Source organism: Ochotona curzoniae, unplaced genomic scaffold, assembly GCF_017591425.1.
Source record: "Ochotona curzoniae isolate NIBS_2020 unplaced genomic scaffold, NIBS_Ocur_1.0 scaffold_3223, whole genome shotgun sequence".
In the NCBI taxonomy this organism is placed as follows: Eukaryota; Metazoa; Chordata; class Mammalia; order Lagomorpha; family Ochotonidae; genus Ochotona; species Ochotona curzoniae.
The window spans coordinates 3363279-3388883 of record NW_024467108.1 but is presented as its reverse complement, the minus strand read 5'-3'; the positions used below and the strand labels follow the sequence as shown (position 1 = coordinate 3388883).

Sequence of the window (25605 nt, the reverse complement as noted above, 5' to 3'; positions counted from 1 at the left end):
TTGCAACCTCAAACCTCAGGTCTTAGAGTCTTCCTGTCAGGATTCTCAACAAACACTGCCTAGGGTTTGCGGGGTATGCAGGGCACCATCTCAGAGGCCCTGCCCACAACGTTGGGGGACCCCTGGGACTGGCAGGCAGCTTCTGCTGGCTGAGAGGTGGCATAGCCAGAGCCGCCCCTACCACCACAGATGAGGTAGGGGCCTTTGGGCCAGCCACCAGCCTTGCTCAGCCCTAGGACAGGAACAGAACAGCCTAAAGCCGGGAGCTCCCCACTGCCAGGGTTCCTCAGGGCTGCCCACTAAGCACTTTTTAGGTATTTATTCCAACCCCCAAATGAGCCTCCTGCACAGGCCCTATCATTAGCTCATCTTATGGGCAAGGATGATGAGGCCCTTGCTGGAGTAAGGGCTTCGCGCAGACAGCAGTCCTGCCTCCAGGACACCCCAGGTGGAGAGAGACCCAGGACCACAGTGACCCATGGTACCACAGAGCAGGTCCTAGGATGTCTTCAGCCCCAGTGGCACGGTCCCAGCAGCCTAGGCTCCAGGCCCAGTGTGGGCACCCACATAGCCTTGCTCCCAAGAGGAACACCAGCAGCTTTCTTGGTGTCCGAACACCACAGGGGCCCCATCACTGTGCTTAGGGCAGCTCTCAGATGCAGCAGGGAATGTTCAAGTGTCATAGCAGATGAAGGGAACACACCCCTGGTACCTGCTATCATTTTAAACCAACACTAAGTGCACACACACACACACACAGAATTAGGGCTAGAAGGAAATATGCCAGAACAACAGTTGGCAGGGCTCCAGACGAGGGTACAGCCAGAGCCCACTCCCCACTGACAGAGACCCAGCATATGTGCCCCGGTTTCCTCATCTGCAAAACAGGGAACAGGAGGGGCATGTAGGCCAACGATGCAGATGCAGGAAGCCTGGTTGAGCCCCACTATTCCACAATCCAGCTCCCTGCTAATGCAGACCCAGCAGATGACGGCCCATGCAGTTGGGTCCCTGCCATCAATGTAGCAGTCCCAGATGGGCTTCTTGGCTCCTGGCTGTGGCCTGGTCCAGCCCTAGCTCTTGCGGGCATTTTGAGGAGTGCATCAACAGATGGATGATCTCTCTTGTATCTCTGCCTTTCAAATAAAAATCAATCAAAAAAATTTTTTTTAAATTAAAGACTAAAAAGAGCTTTATTAAAGTGCATGGGACAAAGAGAATGCTCAGTAAGTACTGGCTGTTATAAATATTATGTTAATGTGTTATGAATCAGATTCCTCCCATTTTATCTGAAAGACACAGACAGAGGACTTCCATCTGCTAGTTCACCCCCAAAATGCCCAAAAAACCCAGGACTGGGCCAGGCCAAAGACAGGAACTCCATCTGGGTCTCTGACGTGGGCAGCAGGGACCCAACTACTTGAACCATCACTTGCTGCCTTCAAGAGTGTGCACCAGGAAGAAACTGGATCAGAAGTGGAGCCAAACTCCTGTGATGGGCTCATTTCAAATGGCCACATCATCAATCAGATTCTTAGAGAATCCCGGTCGGTAGGGCCATCTCAGTTGGCGACTGAATCAACTTGATTCAGCCCCAGGCAGGTATCTCCTGGAGCCCCAGCCTGCATGGTCCCCAGGCTAAGAGCTCACTCCCCCCAGGGAGCTCTGGGTTTCCCTGTACACAAGGGGCAAGTCGGACTGGATGTCAGGCTCGCGGCACCCTGGGATGGATCTTCCTCTGCCTCCCATTCTAAAAGCCTGTGGTCTCAGACTCTCGTGTGGGATGATTCCCCAGGCAAGCAGCTAGAGAGGCCCTCTGATGGCTCTCCAGCTTGCCTCGGCCACTCCCACTTTTGCTGGGACAGATAGCAGAGCAGTTGTGGGCAGCTCTCCCTGCCTTTTGAATTTTCTCCTTTAGAAAACAAATGAGAAACCAGCTGGGGCTGACCTCCTCCCCCTCTCCACTCCCACCCCGCCAGCCTCCCCACCTCCCTGGACAGAGGCCTGGTGGAGAACCTCGGGGGAGGGGCCCAGGCAGCTGGCTGTTGCCATGACAACAGCAGTCCTGGAATTTGACCACTGGGGCCCAGGAGTGGGGGGTGGGGAGTTGGTACGGACCATGCTGGGGGCATTGGGGGCAGGAAGGAGGGTCCTAAGGCACAGGAAAGCTGAGAACAGGGGCAGGGGTCCAGAGTCCTTTTCATGGCCTCAATGTCCTCATCTACAAATGGGAAAGAGGCCTGGGCCTAGGAACAATTCTATCTCCAATCTTAATAGGGACCTGGGCAAGGGCTGTGAATGAGAGAGGCAGTTGCGGCAGGGCCGGCTGTCCTCTCCACCACTCCGCTCCCCAGGATAACAGGCACCTCAAGGACAGGAACGCCCAGGCAGCCACATGGCTAGTCCATGGCAGTGCGACCACTGGACCTGGGGTGAGTAGTCTGTCTGCAAGGGAGGGAATGGGAGTGTGCCTGCCCCACAATGCACAGAAGAGAATCTCCAAGTACAGCTCTGGTGGGCCAGACGGAGCTGGTAGACCCCTGGGCCCGTCCCAGTGACTGCTGTGGCTCTTGGGTCCAGAGCACCGGCAGAGGTCCTTCCCCGTGCCTGGGTGCCAGGCCAGGCTCCAGTATGTTTCTAAACAAGTGCCTGCCCTACTCCGCCCCCTGATGCCCACTCCAGCAATGCAGTAACTCTGCTGCTAGCCCTCCATCTGCTTGGGTCAAGTGTGAGTGGGCATTATAACTGCGGCCACCTCTGGGGCAGCCCTGTCTGGCAGGTCACCTCTTCCCTCATGGTCACGCCTAGGAGCAGGATGATGTCCAGGGCTCCTTCCAGCTGTGCAATTCTAAGTCCAGAGAGGGGAAAGAACTTGTCCACAATCACACAACACAGAGGAGGAATCAGCAGGCTGTGCCACTGGCTGCCCACCCCATCAGATTCAAATGCCCACTAAGTTCAGGTGCCAGCCCAGCCCCTGCTCATCCTCATCTTCATTCCTCTGCCACCGACCGCCACAGCCATAGCCTGGCTCACCACAACTACCTTCACCTACCCGAGAAAGTAACCCAGGCAGGACCAAGTCACTCTTCAGCTTCCAATACCAGCCAGCTGGAGGGGCTGGCGGGGTGGGGAGAAGCGGGAAACCAGAGTTGGAGCCATAACTCACATAGCACACCCAGATAAATTCCAGATAGATCAAAGATTCCAATGTAAACCCAAACAAGAAAACATAAGATCCCAATGGAAAACATGAGACAGCTGCTTTATAACCCTGGAGTGGGAAAGGCCTTTGAAACTATGATTCTAAATCCAGAAGCCATAAAATAAAAAGCTTGATAGATTAGACCACATAAAAATAAAACTTTCTGCAAGGCAAAAATACACCATAAACAAAGTCAAGAGTCAAGTGACAAATCAGGGAAGAAATATTTGTGACTCATAATGCACAGAACCTCCCTCCCTCGCACTTCCAGAGCTCCTAGAAGCGGCCGCATCCAAGGCCCACAGCCCCGCGGAAGAGTGGAGCCCCATGAGCTGGCCCCAGCAGCTGATCCCAGACCCTTGCAGGATCAGGGGAAGAACTCACCCGTCCTTCTACGAAGCACAAGCAAAAACACGCCTGGGTGGCTTGCTTCACCTATCAGACTGGGAAAACAGGCACAGGTCAGAGCTGGGGACACAAGCCTTTCACAGGCCACCAGCGGCAGACACCTGCCAAGTGCACTAAGGTGAATACCGTGTACGCACCAGGCACCTTCAAACAGTTCACAGAAATGCACAATTAAAAGTATGCATGCATTTTGAGGGTGTTTTGGCATCAAGATAAATATATCTTTTAGGTCCCTTTTCTATAACTCTCCCCCCCCCCCACAAAATGTATTTATTTTTATTAATTTGAAACACAGGACAGAAAAAGATCTTCCATCTGCAGGTTAATTCCTCAAATGCCCACAACAGCCAGGGCTGGGTCAGACTGAAGCCAGGAGCCCGAACTCCATCTGGGACTCCTAGGTGGGTGGCAGGAGTTCCAGGACAAGGTCATCACACCCATTGCCTCCCAGGGTGTACATTAGCAGGAACCTGGATTAGAAGTAGGGCAGGGGGGCCTGGTGTGATGGCTTAGCAGCTAAACCCTTGCCTTTCAAGCACTGGGATCCCATATGGCCGCCTCTTCATGCCTTGGCTGCTCCACTTCCTCCTCTAACTCCCTGCTTGTACCTTGGGAAAGCAGTTGAGGACAGCCCAAAGCCTTGGGACCCTGCACCCACATGGGAGACCCGATAGAAGCTTCTGGCTCCTGGCTTTGGATCTGCTTAATGCCAGCTATTGCAGCCAATTGGGGAGTGAACCAGTGGATGGAAAATCTTTTTGTTTTTCCTTCTCTCTGTAAATCCATATTTCAATAAAAATAAATAGATTTTTTTAAAAAAGAAGGGGGGACTGACATCATGGTGTATTAGGGTGGTGCCAGGATCCCATGTGGACACCAGTTCAAGCCTTGGCTGTTCCACTTTCAATCTTGCTCCGGGTGAATGGCCTGAGAAAGCAGCGGAGGATGGCCCTGGTCCTTGGGTTTCTCCACCTAAGTGGGAGATCCAGCGGGGATTGCAGGCTCCTTCTCTCTGTTACTCTGTCTTTCAAATAAATCAAACAAAAATCAATAAATCTTAATTGGATATTTCACCAAATGACTTAACTGCTGTACATCAATGCCTACCCGATTTTTCCATGAACTTGTAAAATACCCTTGCATACCTATCATCCCAGCATTCCAGTCCTAAATGAGGTCTGAACAAGCTGCAGGACTGTTTGTAACAGCAAAAGACCAAAAATAACTTAAACAGCCTTTACCGAGGGCCAACACTGTAGCATAGCAAGTAAGGTCACTGCCTGCAGTGCCACCATGCCACGTGGACACCAGTTCCAGTTTCAGTTGCTCTGCTTCTGATCTACTTCCCTGCTAACGCACTCAGAAGAGCTATGGAAGATGGCCCAAGTGCTTGGGACCCCTGCACCCACCTGGGAGACCTGGAAGAAACTTCTGGCTTCATCCTGGCCCAGCCCTGGCTGTCATGGCCACTGGGCAGTGAGTCAGCAGACGGAAGCTCCTCCCCCACCCGCCACCCCTACCCCACCACAGCTCTTTTCTCTGTGAGTCCTTCAAATAGAATAAATCTTCAAAACAAAAACAAAGGCGGTTTTACCCACTATGCCACCAAACAGGCCCAGTGTGTGTTTCTGTACAGGTTAGATGATGAAACACCATCTAACAAAACACAGTGTGGCTGTGATCCGGCACTCCCAAGGTGAAATCAGCAAGCAGCTGAGCGTGTGGAGGGTGCTGCTGTTGGGGTGCCAACTGGGGGGCGGACAGCACCCTCACTGGCATTCAGAGGAGTTAGTAAACATGAGCAGCTGGGTGCCCCCCGGGGCCAGGACAGGCAAGAAGGAACTGGTGGGAAGGAGATTCTTTTTAAGATTTATTTATTTTACTTGAAAGTCAGTGTTACAGAGAAAGAGAAACAGAGGGAGACCTTCCACTCCCCAAATGGCTGGCTGGCTCAAAAGCTGAGAGCCAGGAGTTTCTTCCAAGTCTCCCAGAAGGGTGCAGGGACCCAGGGACTTGGGCCATCTTCTGTTGCTTTCCCAGGCCATAAGCAGGGAGCTGGATCAGAAGTGGAGCACCCAGGACACAAACTGGAGCTCTTACAGGATGCTGGCACTGCAGACAGAGGACTGGCTTGCTATGTCACCATGGCAGCCCCTTCCTTTCTTTTTGGTTTCCCTTACCTAATCATAACATTAGGTATACTGGTGGGCTTTTTCACCTATCTGCCTCTCTGCCCACTGTGGCTTCAGGTCTCCACTTTGTACAGTCTTTGTGTCTTCCCTCCTGCCTGACTCCTGGGTCAGGACCCTCTGCTGTCCTGGACGCTCTCCTGTGCTCCCGGCTCACAAACAAAATCCACACCCCAAAGCAGCTCCCAGTGACCGCAGAACCACCAGGCAGGTTGGAGAGCTGCCCTGGCACCCTGAGTTTGGAGCTCCCATCTGTTTCCTCCTTGTGGTTCCCTTTGGGGTGTCCCCCAGGACGGCCCCTGTCTCCAGGTGCAGGAAGCTCTCTGGGCCTCCTGTGCATTCAGAGAGGGGCACAGCACACCAGCCCTTTGCTTCTTTCTTCTTTCAGATAATGACTTACTGAGAGACAGAGATTGAGTGAGCAGGAGAGACAGAACCAATTGGTTCACTCCCCAATTAGTGCAAAGTCCAGGGCAGAGCCAGACTGAAGGTAGGAGTCAAGAGGCTCCTCCAAGTCACCCTGGGGGCTACAGGGATCCAAGGATTTGGGCCATCTCTCCCTGCTTTCCCAGGCTTATTGGGAGGGAGCTTGATTAGAAGTGGAGCAGCTAGGGCCCGGCGTGGTGGCGCAAGTGGTTAAAGGTCCTCACCTTGCACGCCCGGGATCCCATATGGGCGCCGGTTCTAATCCCGGCAGCCCCACTTCCCTTCCAGCTCCCTGCCTGTGGCCCGGGAAAGCAGTCGAGGATGGCCCAAAGCCTTGGGACCCTGCACCCGCGTGGGAGACCCGGAAGAGGCTCCTGGCTTCGGATCGGCATAGTATCGGCCCGTTGCGCTCACTTGGGGAGTGAATCATCGGATGGAAGATCTTCCTCTCTGTCTCTCCTCTCTGTATATCTGCCTTTCCAATAAAAAATAATAAAAATAAATCTTTAAAAAAAAAAAAAAAGAAGTGGAGCAGCTAGGAATCGAACTGGTGTCGATACGGGATGCCGGCATCACAGATATCTGTTACGCCATAGCTCCTCATACCAGTTTTCCATAGGGAATGGTCCAATGTCTCCCTGCCAGGTCCAGCTTCTGCCACCCCCCTCACACCCCTCACCAGGTTAAGCAATCTCTGGACAGGCCTTTGAAATGAGTTTTCGGTCTGGTAGGAGGCCCTGGAGACAGCAGCCCGGCTCTCTCAGGCGCCATCACAGATCACGGACTAGCTGATCCAGGGTCGGTAAGCGGCAACTTTAAGAGTGGGACTTCTTTATCATCATCATCATTATTATTCTCATTTTGTTGGAAAGGCAGAGAACAGCCAGAGATCTTCTGTTATTGGCTCACTTCCCAAATGCCTGCCACAGCCCAAGCTGGACCAGGCCAAAGCCAGGAGCCAGAAATTGCTTTTCTGACGGGGCGGTAGGGACTCAAGTACTGAAGCCATCCTCTGGCACCTCTCAGGGAGCACATGAACAGAAAGCTGGAATGGGAGCATATCTGGGGCTCCATCCCAGGCACTACAGTGTGGGCTGCAGTGTCACAAACGGTGTCGTGGCTACAAGTGTCCAGCCCCAGGATGGGATTCTTGCCAGTGAAAATCCAGCAGACCTGGATCACGGGTGGTCTCCCCACTCTGCATGGCCCCTTGGCTGTCCTGGGAGGCATCCAGAGCTTTGCTCGGGGATTTCAGCTCATCACCCTAAAATGACTCCAGTAACCCCATCCACTTCTTTCTACCCTCACCTAGGCCAGGCCACTACACTCCCTCCCCTTCTAAGCGTTACTCTCTCAGGTGCACCCTCCCCTATCTCAATGCTCAGCTATTTCCTGTTCAAGTCACGTTTTGGTGACCTAAACTGTGGGAGTCCAGGCAGCAAGACAGCCCAAGCAGGCTGGTGCCTGAAGTGGGAACTTCCTGGGCCTCAGGACCCTGGATTTCTCCTGCAAACATTGTTAGGGAAATCTTCCTGACTAACAGAAACCACCTTACCCTGAGAACCAGACAGAAAATGTGCCAGCCCCTGCACCGAGTCAGCGGGTCTGAGCTGGGCCAGGACCGTGAAACACTGGGGGAGGATGGCCAGCCCCTCGTCCCTCTGAAGCCCTGGACTTGCCAGGTGGCAGCAGTGGGCAGAATGGGTCTTGCCAGTGTTCTCACGGGTTATGTGCTGTCTCTCCTGGCCCAACTCCAGGGATCCAAGAGGGCCTGCATGCTCACCATGGTAGAGTGATGAGGCCTGCCTAGCCTGGCTCCCTTTCCACACGTGTCCCCACCCCCTGCCCCCTGAGTTTTGCCTGCACAGGGAGCCTCCCTGGTGAACTCCTGAGCCTATAGGAGCTGCTGAGAGGAACAAAACCATCATCGGGGTTTCCCCTGGAGTGCTGGGAGCTTGGGAGCTTGTGCCTTGGGTGGGTGAAGTGGGGCAGGGCAGGGGTGTAGACACTCCCCACCTTCACTTAAATCAGGGAGGCTGGCCTGCTTTGTGGTTGTGTGGGACTCCCCCACTGGTTTTTTAACAGTGTGATAATTATTGTCCTAGGTCAAATCCAGACATCCAGGCCAGGCCTTTGAGACTCCCCAGGGCCCTCTCAGCTTTTCCAGAACCAGAGAGCTTCTTGGGACCCCAGACACCCAGGCCTCTCCATCATAGGCCTCGACCCTGTAGCTCTCTCTGTCTGGGGTCGGGGAGGGCAGTCTACTTCTGCTTGTGGGGGCGTCACCAGTCCTCCCAGCTTCCAGCCACAGCCTGAGGGAGCCTGCCTTACCCTCCTGGTCTTCCTAGGTCTCCTCTGACCCCTGGCCTAGACGAGCTCCCTGGGGACAAGAATCCCTTCTCCCTCATCTTTGTAGCCCCCATGTTAAGCTGGCACATACAAACCCCAGTGGCCTGTAGAAAAGAGCAAATAAGTTCAGCCTAGCAGTTGGGACACCTGTTGTCTACATGCAGGTATCTGGGTTCAATTCCTGGCCCAGCTTTTTACTAATATGAACCCTGGAAGGCAGAGGTGATGGAGCAAGTAGTTCGCTTCCTGCAACCCACCCTTGAGACCCTGACTGCATTCATGGCAAGCAGCTCTGGCCTGACCCAGCCCTAGCCATTGTGGGCATTTGGGGAGTGAACAGGAGAACGGGAGCTCTCTTGTTCCTCTATGCCTCTCAAATATATAAATAAGCAAAAACCTTAAAATAACAAAGTTACTCTGGGTTCCCAGAGCTTACTTCAGAGTTTACAATCCAGGGCAAATAGAAGGGCTAGGAGCAGGCTGTGCAGTCAGCTCTGAGCTACTTCACCAAGCACTGTGGTTCTCAATCACACCACTGGAGCGCTTCTCCTGGGGCTCCCTGGCTTGGGACCTTCACTTAGCTCACCTGCTTCTGTCACTGCCCAGTCCAGCCCAGCTCCCAGCCAGGTACTCAGATGGTATCCATGCTGGGGCAGGCTGTTCTGCTCCTCTTGCCTGCTGGGCAAGGCTTACTCACATTACCATACCATTGGCAGCTGGCTGCCGCTAATAGAAGCTAGGAGGCAAAGGCCTAAGTGGTTCTCAGGGGCTCCTCCTACCTGGCCCCCACACAGGTGTCTTTGTGGGTACAGAAATCCCCCAGGGATTGAAACGTGTGCACATGTGCATACCTATCCACTACGCACCCCTGGATCTGCCGTGCTGGCATGCATGGGGGAGTCCACTTGTCAATTCACTGCCCCCTCCACTCTGCAATCCCAGCCCGAGTACAGATCCCTGTCCTGGGACTTTCTTCTCTAGTACCTGCACAGACAGAGGGGGCCATGGTACCACTGGGACCTAAGAGTTAAACTTGGGGGCCAGAGCTCAGGGCCCTGAAGGAGACAGGGCAGGAGGCCAGGGCTGGGGGAGTTGGCCTGGGACGGCTGCGGGTCTGGGCCTCTCTGGGCTCTTTGTCCAAATATGGAAGGTTTTTTGTCTCCATTTGAGTCACGCCGGCCATGGCCCAAGAGATCTGCTTTCCAGATACTGCTGGCGGGACTGCGCCAGCAATGCCTGGCCTACCCCCTCCCTGCTTTCCGGGCCGGCTCATGTCAGCACCTTCCAAAGCCCCAGGACCGGGAAGCCAGCACCTGCCTGGCCGGCTCCCCAGCTGCCCAGCTCCCAGGGAGGAAATATTTATTCCTCCTCCTCCCTGTCACAACCTCTTGTTCCCTGGGGTGGGCACCCCCCAAAAATGCAAATCAAACAAGTTCACCAAGTTACTGAGCAATTATTGCCTTCTGGCTCCTTGGGCTACAACCACAGATGAATGCCACGGGATCACCATGTCCCCAAAACAAAACCCACCCACTGCTGCCGTGCCCACCTTGGCAATGGCACCAACACCCACCCAGGCAGTTCTGAAAGCCAGGGGCCAGGCGCTGGCATCCTGGCACAACTGGCTAAGCTGCTGCATCCCAGCTCAAAGCACTGGTTCAAGTCCCAGCTGTTCCACTTCTGAGCAGTGTATTCATGTAACCTGGGAAAGCAGTAGAAGATGGTCCCAAGTGCTTGGGCCCCTGAACTTTCTGGGAGACTCAGATGGAGTCCCAGATCAGTCCTGGCTGCTGTAGGCATTTGGGGAGTGAGCCAGAGTGTGGAAGATCTCCCTCTCTTTCTATATCACTCTCCCCTTCCAATAAATAAATCTCAACAAACAATGCCAGGAGCCTGAGCCTCAATGCCCTCTCCCTACTGAACTGGGGCAAGCTACTTCACAGAGCTGTGCTTCAGGCTGCTCACCCTCAGGGTGGTGACAGTCCCTTTTGCCCCTTCCCATGGGGCTGTGGAGAGCTGCCACTGTGGGCGGGGGGGCAGTTCAGATCAGTACTGACCCCCCCGGGACAGCTCTGCTGGCTCTGCTCCCCTGACACTCCACACTCCAGCTGAGCCACACCAAATCAGGCCCTGCATCTCTTCCAGAGTCCTCTCTCCCCTGTTGCCAGCATCCTCACCCCTCTCCTCCATCCCTGGCCTTGGAGCAAAGCTGCCAGGATTGATTACCACTCAGTCCTCCTGGGCCCGCGGGGCAGGGGGTGGGGGGGTGGGGGATGAGGGGGCCCAGCTCACCCTCTCTGGGCCTGTGTCTGGCTCCTCACCTCTCCTCTTGGGGGCACTGACTGAAGACATCACCTTACAGTCACCTCCCAGTGTCCGCTAGTCCCAGTCTCCAGGACACAGGCAACAAAGGGGAGGAGCGGAAGGGAGGGTTCTGAGCAGCACCCAGGTTGCCTCCTGCCCCCCATTATTTATTTCAGCAATGTGGTCTGAGGCTCCACCATGTAGCCTGTGTGTGCTGGGAATGGGAGGACTTGGCAGGGGAACACCCAGTTAGAACGGGGCACTGGGTCACAAAGTTGGGGGTGGGCTCCCATGCTCAGCTCCACAGGGCGGCGTTTTAGTGGTCTGCTCCCCCATAATGGGGAGGAGCTGCAGCAGCTGCGGGTCCCACAGCTGGGTAGTTGCTAACTCCTGGGCTGGGAATTAGGACTTGAGGGGGGGAGGGATGGTGGTAGGGTGGGACACACCTTCCTAATCAGGGGTCCTGTCTGTCTCTGCCCAGAGAGGTGGGGAGACACAGGTGTGTCTGCAAGAGGCCAGCAGCATAAGCGAGACCCATGGGGGACACTGTCTCCACCCCAGGGGAGCAGGGTGATGGCCCAATGGCTGGTGGGGGAGGGGGACAGAAGGACTGGGGTAGTGGGTGTGTGGGTAAACAAGGCACCCCCAAGGAGAGAAAAGCCTGGAGGGAGGGAGAAGTTGCAGATCCCCTGGAGTGGGACAGATGAGGCCTCCCTGCCCAGGTGAAGAAATGGAGGGGCCAGGAGCAGTGCCTTGCTCCATCCTTCTTTCCCTCCTCCTCCTCCTCCTCCTCCAGCTTTGGGGCCAGGCCCAGGACTATTTTTAGCTGGGGCTGAATTTAGCTGTTCCCTCGGAAATTCCTCACCCGCCCCAGGCTACGCCCCCGCTGGCCTTGGGGAGAGAGAAGCCTAGAAGTGGCTGGTCCACTGGTTGCTGGTCAGGCGCGGCTGGGGGACTTGGGAACTGCAGTGGTCCCTCACAGCAAATCCCTAGCATGTGCTGGGAAAGCAGAGGCCCACGCCTGAGTTCCTCCACTCCCTGGACCCCCGAACCCCCTCTTCCAGGAAGGCCTCCGGGGCCCCAGGGTTCAGAACTGCTCTGGTCTCAGGGGCTGTGGCACAAGTATGGCACCAGTGCTGTTAACACCAGCCTGACCACCTGCCAGTCCTTCTACCCCCACCTCCTGGGGGCCTGCACATTCTAGGGCTTTCTACCTCATTTCACAGCCAGGGAAAAATAAGGCAGAATGACCTGTCCACTCCCACATGCTGTCCACGCCAAGCTTCTCTGCAGATGGCAGCTCTGCCACTCATGGCGGTAACCCCCACCCTTTTACAAGGCAGGGTACCTGGGCTGGGGCAGTGGGACTGAAGCTGGATCCCCGGCACACTGGGCATGGAGCCCCTTCCCCTTTCAGAGTGTACAGGAAAGCTCTGCCCTGAAGCAGGGGGTGCCTATTCCCTTGTACCTGTCCCACCACCACCGTCTCTGAATTGAATAAGGGCGGTGGCTGTACCCCACCCCTGCCCAGGACTCCCAGAAGCTAAACCCAAACCCTCAAACTTCACCTCCATACGCTCTCTGGGTCAGTCTTTTTCCTGCTATGGCTCCTGACGTCCCTCCTCCCTGGAGTGCCGTCATCACTTCCCAAACAGAGGACACTGCCTGCCAGGGAGGCAGCACTGCTCCTGCTCAGCCCCCTAACCCTGCATGGCCTCACGTGGGCTCTCCAACCTGGATCCTGCAAACACCAAGGCTGAGACCTCTCCCTGTCCCTCCTGTCCTCCTGGCCTCAGACATCCCCTGAAACACCGGAGAACTACACTACCTCCTCTGTCAACCCAAGGTGGGGTGCATAGGGGAGATTTCCGAGTGTGGCCATGGGCTAGACCCCTTCCCTGCCTGTGCCCTGGTTTCCCCATATACATAATGTGGGGATGGGGGACACTGCCATCTAACAGTCTTTCTAGGTGGACCTTCATCCTGGCCTTGCTCCTCATCCTTCTGCCTCTGGCTGGCAGAGCAGCTGGACATCCCACTGCCCAGGAGACAGGGCAGCACAGCCGGAAAGCAGAAACTTCAGCCTCGGTAACAAGGCAGCCAAGAGAGACAGCCAGCCAGCTGTCGGGGGGAGGGTGTCGGGGAGGAGGGTCTCTCTCCATCCTCTCAGCCTCTTGCTTTCACATCTGCTCCTTAACCTCCAGTGCCCTGGCCTGGGAAAGGGCTGGCTGCCTGTCCCAGGGGGTAAGAAGCGGGGGTCTCAGCAGTCTCAGGAGGCCTGGCTGTGGGGCTGGCTGGCGGGAGCAGGGCTTGCTCACCCCTGGGAACCAATAAACAGGAAACAGACGCTAACCTTGCACTTGCTCCTTGTCCCCCCTCCCACTGTCCTCCCACTGGTGCAGGACCTGCCTCACTCCTCCCAGATCCCAGAAATCTCAGGACTGCAGGACGCCTGCAGCAAGCAGCAACAACCTCAAAACCATAAGCAAAATCGAGATACAAAGGTCTAGGCAGGAGCAAGGAGGGTGGGCACATGGCCCTCCCCACTGTCTGGCCCCTCTCCCCAATTTCCTCTTCCCTCTGGAGAGCCTCCAGTGGCCAGGACTCCACTTGCCCTGTGGTCTATGGCTTTGTCCCCCTACACACACACAGCTGCAAAGTGGAGCCAAGAAGCCAGGACTCGGTGTCCCAGTCTCTCACTAACGTTGCTTGAGCACTATGTGCAAGCTCTCTCCCCACAGCTGCACTCGCCCAGCTATCATCCTTCATGGACTGATGGAATACTGCTTCATCAGAGACTCAGGGAAGTTGTACGTGCCCCAGCCCCCCTCCAGTCCACCGCTTTGGAAACCCCTTGGTGTCTGAGGCACAGAGGGATCTGATAGCTCCTCTTGTTCTGCAGGACCAGGGTCACTGTTCCATCTGCCCTCGGGGATTTAAGCTGCCCTTAGCAGAGACTACCTGGGAGAGAGGACTCTCCCACTCCCCTCCTTAGGCCCCTGTCTTGCCTGGGTCAGAACTTGGCTGCCAACAGCCCTGGTCAATAAACAGAGGGCCATCCCCAAGGGACCTACTGGCACCTCTGTCTCTGTCCCAGCAGGCCTGGGTCCAGTCGGCCTCACAGATTCTACCCTCCCTGGTTGAGACCCATAGCAAGCAGAGATGTGTCCCAGCTTTCCTTCTGTGTCCTCAGCCTCCATCAAGAGGCTCAACGACTGCCAAATGAATGAATGGATGAATAAATGGCAAATGAATGCAGCAATAAACCAAAGCGGGGGCCAACATTGTGGTTCCTCAGGTTAAGGCGCCACCTGCAATGCTGGCATCCCAGATCATAATATCTGTTCTTGCTCCCTGGGTTTTAGCTATTCTTCTGATCCAGCTCCCTGCTAATCTGCCCTAGGAAAACCCAAGCGCTTGGGCTCCAGTATCCACGTGGGAGAAAAGGAAGAAGTTGCTGGCTCAGGCCTTTGGCCCAGCTCAGGCTGCTGTGGTCATTTATGGAGTGAACCAGCAGGTGGAAGATCTCTGTCCTTCAAATATTATAATAATATTAAATAATAATAATAAAGGAATTAGAAGTGGGATGGATGTAGAAGGTTTGAGTTCTAGGTTCTGTTCAAGGACCAGACCAGCACCCACTGGGGGTATGGATCTCAGGAGCCAGTAACCTAGCCCCTACTCCCCCAGTGTGATTAGTAGAATGACAGTCTCCCAAAGAAACCTGACCCCAGTGTTTGCCATTATGTAATTCTCCGTGGCAAAATAAACCTTGCGGATGTGGTGACAGATTCCAAGATGGTATGCCCCCCGTGCACCCGATGTGATCCTTAAATCGGAGGGTAGGTGGCTCATAGTGAGAGAGTCTTGAAGACGCCCTGTGCCAGCTCTAGAGGAGGGGGCTACCAGCCAAGGAGTGTAGGCTACCATCAGAAAACCGACAACCCCCACCCTCCAGCAGGGGTGCTGCCCTGTTAGTCCAGGGCATGCTAGTCCAGGGTGACCCACTAAGGCTTCTGGCCCCCAGGACCTGCATTGTTCTAAGCCGCAGAATGCACCGTAGTTTGCTGCAGTAGCACTGGGAAACCAGTCAGTGACCAGCCCACCTGCCAACCTGCGCCTTGGCAAGCAGCTCACGTCCCTTCCTCGGTGTCCTGAGTCTCCCCTGGTGGCGGCTGCCTGTCCAGGGAAGATCTTCCAGCCAAGCCCCAAGCCCCTCTGGAAAGAAACTGGAGGATGTGATGCAGTGTCCCAGGGGCAGTGGCAGCGGTCTGGAACAGGCCCTGGAGTGAGCATCAAAGCTGTCACAGTGTGGGAAAGACCCTGCCTGTGTGGTCAGGGCTGGCGGGAGCCCTGAGGAGGAGCTCAGGCAGATAGGGAAAAGGCGGTGGGAGGCAGTGCCCAAGTGAGCCTGCAAGTGACATTCCAGCCAGCACCGCCATAACAGCCTTTCCCACAACCAGGGGTCGGGGGAGTGGATGAGACAGGACCTTAAATAAGGACTCACAGCCAGGAACTGGTGAGGCTCTGCTGGAACCCAAGTCTCCCAACTCCTGCTGTAGATCTTCAAGTTCCCTGCTACTGCAGGAGGGTTCTGGGAGCACCCCTAGCTTGGCTGGGGCTCACTCAGCTCAGAGTCCGGCAGCAGAGCAGCTTTCCTGTGCCTCTGTCCGCCCCAGAACACTCCAGAGGCCCTGGTGGCTGAGAAGTGGAGGAGGGGAGGGGATCAATTTCCATGGTAGTGGCCAGAGGGAGCAAGGCATAGACTCCAATAGGCTCCTCCTTCCCAGGGGACCCAGGGCCCCCATCTCAGGACCTGCCAGCAAGGCGCCAGGCCGCCCGGGCATATTTCCCAGTAAATGCACCAGAGCTGCGGGCCTTTCTGGGAAACATGGGTTCCCCTTCCCCGCCCCGCCAGTCATCCCTGCCAACTCTCTGCTCTGTGGGACTCGGTTGGGCCAACGTATGGCCTGGGAGCCAGGGCACCTGGGGCTACGGCCCATATTTGAGCCATAGGGCCTTGGCAAAACTTTGCAGGTTCTGGGCTTGCTTGCTTTTCTCAATGTCGGAGCCAGGAAATGCTCACCTCCCTGGTGGGTCAGCTGGGAGAGTCAGGGATGCCTTGAGCATGAGTTCCCTAGCCTAGGAAACAGGCAAGCTGGCTCTGGATGGGCGTCATAGGGCTGAAGAAGTGATGCGAGGCAGAGGGCCTTGTTACCTGCCTCCAAGGTCCTGTAGCAGCTCTGCTCTACCCTTTCTGCCATGCGGATGCACCTGCAGGGGGCACCCACTGCAGTTCACAGCCTTGTCCACTCAGGGGGCTTTGTCACTCCCTGTCCACCACCCTGAGACCTGGGGTCTGGGTCCTTGTCAAACTCTTCAGGTCACAGCAGAAACTGACCACCCATACAGTGGCCCAGGTCCAAGCCACGTAGGTGCCTCTCATCTCCTGCCTGGCTCTGCTGCAGGCTACCTCCACACAGCAGAACTGTGAGCACCTGTGTCCGCTGGGGTCACTATTCTCCCCAGACTCTCCCAACATGGTCTGCCCTGTCACTGTGAGTGGACTCCCAAGCCCTACTGGTCTATAGCTCTTCCTCACCCTAACTCACCTTTCCATCCCTCACCTTGGGCAGCAGCTGTGCAGTTCTGCTTAACTCTAATGGCTCCAGGCCTTCCTGTATGCTGCCTCTCTGCCCTGAACACCCTTCCCCGACATACAGCCACTTGTTTCACTCCCTCACCTCCTCCTCCTCCAACAGGCCCTCCAGATCTCCAGATACAGGATGGCATTCCCTCCCTATCCTTCTCTACTGCCTGGAAGTACACACGTTTTCTCCAAGACACACACAGACACACACAAGCGTGCACGCGTCTCCAGTTGGACAGGGCTCCCAACCAGCCTGGAAGCTCCCCGAAGGCAGGTCTTGGCTGAGCTGGCTGCTGTATCTCAGAAGAAGGCCACCAGGTGTTTGGAGGAACACATAACCCTCGCCTCGTCCCCCCCAGGGCTGCCCAAGGCAATGCAGCAATTCTCCCAACACCTGCTCCGTTCTGTTCTTACTTCCTCCCCCAGTCCCTGCTCACTCCATGCCCTCCACCAGAAGCCCTCTCTCGCCTTCTGGTTTTGAAGGTCCAGCTCAGGCCAAACCTCCTCTGGGAAGTCTCCTGTGCCAGGTCACAGGCAGATCCCTTAACATCCACAGCTCTTAGAGTTTGCATCTAGAGCCCACACTCTGAATGCCCCAGCTGCCAGGCTATACAAGTGTAGCCTGAGGGATGGCGGATGGGAGCAAGGGAAGCAGCAGGGGCAGGGCCTTACCCTGGGAAAGGCGGCTGGGGACAGGATTAACAGCAGCCACCCAAACCCAGCTGGTCCAGGAAATGTGGAGTTAAAGAATGTCAGATTCGGCCCCCACCCATCCCTCATCTCCCTTCTAGGCTGGGGTGGGTTCCTCCCTTGACTGGCACCTCCTGAACAGCCCAGAGCCAGGGAGAAGCAGTGAAGTGCATGCGTGTGCATGTGCGTGTGTATGTGTTGGGGTGTGACAGAAGAAAGGGACAGCCTTTCTGCCTGTCCTCCCCCCTCCCACCCTCCTTCTGCTGGCTGACAAGACATTTAATTACAGACATTCAGTACCACTCAGAATCCCAAATGTCCTGATAGCCTCAACCCCTCCCCGTCCCCACCTACCAGCTAGTTTCCATGGGAGAAAAAAAAAAAATCACAGCAAAAAGTCAGGGAGCGGAAGCAGTGAAACACCCAATCCCATTGGGCTCTCAGCCACAGCAGTGTGCAGGCCAGGCCTTCTGCTGCCAGGTAGAGAGCTGGCTGGCCGGGCAGCTGCCAAGACCAAGGCCAGGATTCTGGTGCTGGGGCCTGGCTCTGTGCAGCCTGTACCGTGTGACTCCGATCTAGTACTCGGCGTCTCTGAATTCTTCCTGAGCTGGCAGGGTTGGGGCACAACAATCCCCAACAATCCCCACAGCGGAGTCCAGACTGAGGATGTGCAGTAGCAAATACCCTCACCTGTCCCCTACTTTGTGTCCCCCAGTCAGGTGGCTGGCCAATCCCATTAAGGAGCAGAGGTGCTGCACCCGACCCTCACTGGGCTCTGTCCCCTCTGAGATTAGCATGCTGTGTTCAGGGTCTGCAAGTACCAGCAAGGAGACCCACAGCTTTCGCATTCTAGTGGCACCTGGCATACAGTAAGCACTTTATACACATCCTTGTCATGCTCTTGTGATGTTCCACAATGTCTGAGACACAAGTCCCCTCCTGTTTCTGAGCCACAGGTGTCGCATGTGTCATGTAGGTAGCAGGACTCCCGACAGCAGGAGGCTGGCCCACAAGATGGTACTCCAGGCTGGGGAGGGGAAGCCCTGGTGGCAGGAGTTGCTGGTGGAGCAGGTGTCTGTAGACCTCAGAGGAAGCAGTGAAAGGTGGGAGGAGAAGGACTGGGGGCCGAGAGACAGCTCTGCCTCCTCACCTCCCAGCTCCCTGGCAAGGATTTGAGCACAAGAACCAAGACCCCCGGAGCTGCCCTGTACACTCTCTGTGGTCCCCGGCAGCAGAGCCAGAGCTGTGGCGTAATAGGTTAAGCTGCTACCTGCAGTGCTGGCATTCCATATGGGCGCCAGTTCCAGGTTTGGCTGCTCTACTTCTAACCCAGCTTCTTACTAATGCACTTGGGAAAGCAGTAGAGGTTGGCCCAAGTGCTCGAGCCTGTCACCTATGTGGGAGATCCAGATGAAGCTCCCGGCTCCTGGCTTTGGCCTGGTCTGGCCCCAGCTGTTACAGACATTTGGGGAATACATCAGGGGATGGAAGCTCTGTATCTCTCCCTTGTCTCTTTCTTTCTGTGTCTCTCTGTAACTCTGCCTTTCAAATAAGTAAAATAAATCTAAAAAATAAATCAATAAACGCAAAACCAGGCAGCCTTGTCTCCCACTACACAGCTGGAAACGACTGGAGTTTAGAGCCCTCTGTCCCTCCAAAGTGGACACAGCTCCATGTGGGAGGTGAACATGGGCTCTGGGCTGGCAAAAGCTCTGGTGTGACTCCTTACAGCCTACAGCCCGTTTAGGCATCCCCAGGGCAGTCCAGGCCTCTCCTGACAGCCCCAACAGGGTTCACTGGTTCCTGCCTCACAAGGGACATGTGACAACCCCTGGCTTCCTTTCTTGCCCTGTAGCCCCTGGCCCACTAACCCCCAGTTCCACCCACGGCCCAGGCAGCACCACTGGAGCCTCCACCCAACATGAGAGCACACTGTCTCTTCGAGCAGGCCAGCAGGAGTGGGTGGACAGCTGCTTCCCATCACGCTGGAGCTAGAAGGCAGGCGATAGCAGGAAGGACACGGGCAAGCAGACGGGAGGACTTCCGTGCTCAAGGAGACGGGGTGGGAAAAGCCAGGACCCAGACCTGGAAGCTCCTCTGATTTGCCTGTAGTCCCAGCTCTGTGCTCAAAACCCGGCAGGGGAGGCAGGGAGCAGGGTGGCCGGCAGCCTTCTCCTTCTCTCCTGGCCTCACCACCCCCCACCCTACAAGAAGCTGCCAACCAAGGACCCCCATCCCACGCGCCTTACAGAAGAAAAAAGTGAAGCCCAGGTCAGGGACATGACAGATCTTGGGGCTGCGGACGTGACTCCTAACCTGTTTTTCTAACTACAAACTCAACAGCTCTCTCTCCTGAGGCCAGGAATGGGTGATACCATGTTGGGCCTGGAGAAGTGGGAGCCACTGCAGTGGGAGGAGCACTGGAGGCAGCCTCCGCCTAGGGCTGGGAGGAGCCCAGCTGTGTGGATCCGCTCCACCCCCCACCCCCACCATCGTGGTCCCCAAGGGCAGGTGAGGGGCTGTGAAGGGAGGCCAAGCAGGAGCCAGTTCTGCACAAAGCCTCACCTCTTTTCTGGGTCTCAGTACCTCCCTTTGCAGAGTACTCTGGCTCCCTCCTGCCTTCCCCAGTGCCCCAAGTGGAGCTTTCCAGAATCCTTTCCACAAAAAAGGACAGAAGTCCTGGCTGGAGCTGAGCCTTGCTCACCCCTTTTCTCCCTTATCTCGTGGAGCCGGAACTGGCCGTGTAGTTTAGGGGTACGAAGTTGCCTTAACAGGCTCTCAAAAGACACTTCCAAACTCCGCCTCCACCCACTCTTCTAGCTGCTGCTCCTCTGTGAGAACCCTGCCGCCACTGCCCGGCCTCCCGAGCAAGGAGGAGGCAAACAAAGAGAGGGCGTTCAGAGGCGCTGGGAGAGCGCTGGGAACAGGCAGTGACCAAGTTAGTCCGGAGGGGTAGACTTTCCAGGCTCCACACACTCAAGGAACACAGCGGACCTGAGCTTAGCCCTGAACCCAGGTTCTAGAGTCCAACCCAGATGCGGGTCACTCACCACCTAGTACCTGTCTGAACCCACAGTCCAGGGCTCTAGGGGTGAGATGAAGGCAGCGGGAGTCTTGGGCACACTTGAGCCTCTTCCTGGGCCATGGTCTGGCCACTGGCAGCTCAGCATCTCACAGTCACCAGTTAGGAGAGGCAAGCAGTGAACCCCACCAACCACTGAGGCACCCTGCCCATGGGGGGGTGTCCCCTCTCCTCCTCCACCCTCACCCGAGCAGCCCCATCTAGAAGCTCTTTAACGGCAAGAGTCTCTGGTTGAATTCAGGTCCCCAAGAGTAAACATCTCCACCCCAAAATCTGCATAGGCACCGCTGTATCCACACAGTCCACTCTTGATAGAACACACTTGGAGATTAAGTCGCAAGGAAAGGCCAATGTCACCCAGCAAAGGCCACCAGAGGGGTTAAACCACGGAGCCCTCTCTGCCACCTTATCAAATAACACCCTGTACTTCTCCAGTTCTCCCAGGCTCAGGAGCAAGACCCACAATCTGACACGCCATAGAAAAGCCACCCAAGAAAGGGCAAACTCATGCCAACTATGCAGCCCAAGCCAAAACACTCTCCAGGCTCTGGCCAACAGGGTGCGAAAGCTCAGAGAAGGGACGTACCTGTCCTGGGTACCGCTGTCCTCATTTACCCCTCTCCCCTATACAGTCATGCTCAAGTACATCACACAGGACACACAGGAGTAGACAGGAACCTGCCCCACGAACCTTCCTAATGCCACTAGATACCTGCAGATAAGCGCTCTCAAGCACGGCACCTACCCAAGGAGGACACGCAAAGGCTTCAGCTGCGGGCAGTGCCCATGGCTGGCAGAGGACTTACCACCTGCGGCTTGTTGCAGCATTTGCTGGCTGGGGTAGCCTCCTCTGGAGCCCGGGCCACCTCAGGGGGCTTGGCCTCAGTAGGGGGCGGTGCAGCCAGAGTCAGGCAGGGTGTTTCCACAGGCACAGACATGGGGGTGGCAGCGGCAGCAGGGCCAGCCCCTGAGGGGTGGGTCAGCCCATATTGCTTGGTGACGTCTTCAACCGAGGGTGCCTGCGATGTGGAGTGGGCTTGGCCGGGGAAGCCCATGGGCTCTGGCACAGCCACGGGGGGACTGACAGCAGCTGGCAGCTCTGGCACCATGATCGGTGTGAAGGTGGCAGGCACACTGGCATGGCGCACATGTTTGGAGGAGGGCTGTGGTGGACAGAGGCCACCTGTCTGGTTCTGAGCGCGCTCCTCAACTCCCAGCTCCTGGTGACTACTCCGGGCTGGACGCTTCTTGCAGCCCCGGCGGATGAGCCGCGGGGACATGACGTGGGCCAGCTTGGGGTCCAGGTGGAAGTCAGGGTGGGTGGTGGGAGACGAAGGTGGGGTCTCAGGGAGGATCCTCTCAGACTGTGCCCGGCCCCTGGCAGCACTGGACTCCTCTGGCTCTGCCCGCTGCTCTGCCAGGATGGGTTCGCTGATGGATGGAGGCAACACAGGCTCAACTTCCCGGATGGGTTCCCCTCCAGGGCCCTCAAATCCAGGCCCGGCCAGCAACCCCCGGCGGCTGGGATCACTGAGAGATTTCTTCTTAGGAGCCTTGCCGGGGGCCTTGCTGTCTGCCACACTCCCCAAGGCCCTAGGACCCTGAACAATGCTCTGGATCACCTCGCGATACCCCTTGCTCTCTTCGCTGCCCACAGACCAGTCACTGTGGCTGCTGGTCAAGCCCTCATCCACAGTCGGGGTGGCCGGGAGTCCCGTCTTGGGGCCCAGGGAGCCTAGCAGGTTGCTGTCCACGGAGAACCCCAAGGGCTCCTCGGAGGCAGTGGTTCGGTGGCGCTGTGGAATCGGGTCACTCAGGGACCTATAGGCCTCACCAGTCTCTCCATTGCTCAGCTCAGCACCCCCGGGGCCTGAAGGTGGGCCTTTGCGTCTCCGGCGAAGGGCACCTGGCGTCGGAGGGGTCTCAGATGACACCAGAGCCCAGCCACTCAGACTGTCCTCAGGTCCGGGGGTGCCACCACCACCACCACTGTGGTGGTTCATCTGGGGTGAGGAGGAAAGTGGCTGCCACACGCCGGAGGCACTCAGGCTGCAAAAGGCTGCAACAGGAGGCTCCGGATCAGTTCCAATGCCTTCATCCAGCAGGCTGGACTCAGGGCCCAAGAGTTCTTCCTGCGACCGCTGACCTTGGGTCACGTCCCCTGCCCAGGCAGAACAGTCGCTTACATCATCCTGCTGGGCTCCCATGCGCTGGATCTTCTCAAAAACTTGTCGGGCCTCCTGCACATACTGATCCTGGACCACGAGGGGCAGTGGGTCTTCCTCAGCTCCAGGGCCGGCCAGCAGGAGCTCTGAGGAGCTGGGCTTCAGGGTGCTGGGGTGGGTTGGGCGACGGACTGTGGGCTTCTCTGAGCAGGTGAAGGACTTTGCCCTCCGCAAGGTGGCTGTCAGGTCTTTGAGCGTGGGGCGGGGGCAGGGGGAGGACCTGCCCGGGGTGGGCCCAGGCCTGAGCTGTTCTGCCTGGCCTGCCACGGGTGGGGAGTCTCTGTCATCAGACAAGGGGCTGCTCCCGGGACCCCTATGAGCTTTGCGGACTCTCAGCTCGGAAAGGTCGGCGCGCAGGAAGCTTAGCAGTGTCAGAGTCTCGGAGGCGATGTCTGGATTGGACAGAGACTTGCGCTGGCGGTTCTTCTCCAGCTCCAGCGCTCCTTCCCGCAGGGCCCTGCAAGGGCCCACAGGCGCCTTGGGGCGGCTTCGAGCCTGGGGCCGCAGCAGCAGCCCATCTCCCGCTCCAAAGCTGGGTGAGCGGTACACAGCAGCCCGGCCAGACCACAAATCGTCATCCTTGAGAGTTTCAGTGCTGGAGTAGCGGCTGCTCCCGCGAGAGCCTGCGGGGCTGGCCAGGTATGCAGGGAAGCTCACCTTGGCCACACGGAAAGCTCCTCCCACGCTGTCCAACGTAGGCCTCAATCCCTCCTGGGTGCTGGGAATGCAGGGTGGTGAGCCGGTCCCCCACTCACAGGTGCTGGGAGATGTTGAGGGCTCAGGGCTCCTGGCTCCCCTGGCAGTGTCCATGCTGTCCAGAGTTAACCCTTCGCCACCCGGCCTGCAGTCCTGACCCAGTAGGGAGCTTCCAAGCCTGGGCCCCAGCCTCTGTCTCTGGAGGTGGCCTCCATCACCATCTTGGTCCTCATCGCTGCCCGAGGAGTGGCCGCCACGGAAGGCCGGACTCTGTGCCCCAGGCCGCAGCAGCCGGCCCTCCTCTTCCTCTTCGCTGGAGCTGGCAGCCCGGCTGCGGCTGACAGCATAGGAGGCGATGGAGGAGGAGGAGGAGGAGCAGGAGGCCCGGGCCCCGGCCTGCGGTTGGGAGAAGCTATGCCAAGAATGTAAACCATCCGCCGGACGCTGCACCCGCTCCTGCTGCTGCTGCTGCTGCTGCTGCTGCCGCCACCACCGCCTCTCCTCCGTCCCCGGTCCGGGCAGCGGCCGCGCTGAACGCAAGCCCGCCAAGGGGAAGCACGTCCGAGGCGGCGGCGTCGGGGGCTGCCGGGGCTCACGAACCGAGGGTTCCCAGGCGGCACCGTCGGGACTGGGCGTCCCCCGGGCCTCAGCATCCGCGCTGGGCCGCCTGGAGCCAGGGCCTCCGAACAGCTTGCGCATCTCGGTGACGCTGGGCCAGGCCCCGCGCGCGGCGCCCTCGGTCGCTTCCTCCGCGGCCCCGGGGGAGACGCACCCGTCCCGGGTCCCAGCAGCAGCAGCAGCGTCGTCGTCCAGTCGCTGCGCGTCGAAGCGCCGGGAGAGCTGGCGCACCGAAGGCGAGAGGCTGCGGAGCGGGCGCGGCTGCGCGGGGGCGGCCGGGGGCCCCGACGCCAGCTTGGACACGCGCCGGGAGGGCTGGCCCGGCATGGTCGCCGCCGGCCGGCACGAGGCACGGCGCCGCAGCCCGGGGGTGTCCGCGTCCCCCTCCCTTGGCCCGGGCCCGCCGCTCCAGCGCTCCAGCAGCTTGAAAGAGACGCTGCGATACAGCGGGGGCCGGGGCGCGCCGTCCGCCATGGTGCGCGCACCCTCCGGGGGGGGCTGGCCGGCCTGGGGAGCCAAGGCCACCCCCCCCTGCGCCCCGGCTCCTAAGGAACGCAGCGACCCGCGCAGTCCGAATGCCGGGTCCTCGCCCTGGCGCCCGGGGCGGGAGCTCGCAGACCCGAGCCGAGGGGAAGTCTGTCGCAGCTCAAGTTTGTGCGGCCGCAGGCGGCCCGGACTCCATCCCGGGTGGCCCCTCCGGTCTCAGGGCCGCCCCTAGGGCCCGGCCCCCGCCCCGGTCGCAGCGGCCCGGGACATCGCGACGGGGCCTTGGCGGGGTCCCGACGCTCCGTTCCTCCGCTCCGCGTCCGCTCAGTGACCGGCCCGGGTCTCCCCCGCGAACGGGCTCGGCTCCCGCTCCCTCCCCCCTCGGCTGCTCGCCCTTCTACGCTCCCCTTTTGTTGCAAATAAACTTTGTGGCGGAGAGAAGGGGGCGGAGGGCGGGGCCTCGCGCCCCGGAGGAGCGGGGGGTGGGCTGCGGGCGCGCGCGCCGCCGCGGGGGAACGGGGAGGAGCGGGGGGCGGGCCGAGCCGCGGGCCGAGGGCCCCTCCGAGCGCTCTCCCGGGAGCACCGGGAACCGGGCTGCCCCTCCGCCCCCCAGGGACCGGGCCAGGCACCCGCAAGCTCTGAGCGCGGTGCTCCGCGTTCGCGCCGAGGGGGGTCCGACGTGGCCGCCAGGGACCTCCAGTGCCGAGCACACCGACACCCAGGTACGCACAGGAGCACTCCGGGGGCGGGGATCGACGGGCCCTCCAGCCCCGCCCACCACCCAGACCACGCCCACTTCCATACAGCCCTGCCCCTATCCGCGGCGGCCCCGCCCACTACTACTTTCAGGTCCCGCCCCCGCTCAGCGGCGGCTCCGCCCAGTCCCCTCTGCCCAGCCCTGCCCCTCCGGTCCCGCCCCTCTCAGCGGCGACCTCCCCAACTACCTTCAGGCCCCGCCCATCGTCCCCGCCCACTCCCCTCCAGCTCACCCTGCCTCTCCGGCCCCGCCCCGCGCCGGCCCCGCCCACTTCCCTGTCGTTCCGCCCGCCCACCTCCCTGAGACTTCCCAGCACTGAGCGCGGCTGGACCAGCCGTTCTAACAGCCCTACCCTGTGGGCACGCCCACTCCGCCCAGCAGCCACGCCCCCGCCAGCCCCGCCATCTGGGCGGTTCCTCTAGACGCTCCGCCCCTCGCCCCGCCTCCTCGTTCCCTAGCACTCGGGGGTACGTGGCTCTTCCGCCCCCTACCGGCCTTCTCCCCCCAACCCACGGAACCC

General features: G+C 58.3%; 1 protein-coding gene across 1 annotated transcript in view; it reads right to left on the bottom strand.

Annotated features, from left to right (window-relative positions):
- ARHGEF17 (Rho guanine nucleotide exchange factor 17) overlaps positions 1–24454 on the bottom strand; it is a 53297-nt gene extending 28843 nt beyond the window's left edge. Inside the window, exon 1 of the mRNA XM_040964105.1 lies at positions 21110–24454. Coding sequence (XP_040820039.1) covers positions 21110–24316 — 3207 coding nt within the window. The 5' untranslated portion in view covers positions 24317–24454. The remainder of the gene's footprint in view (positions 1–21109) is intronic.
- Positions 24455–25605: the final 1151 nt, after the last annotated feature.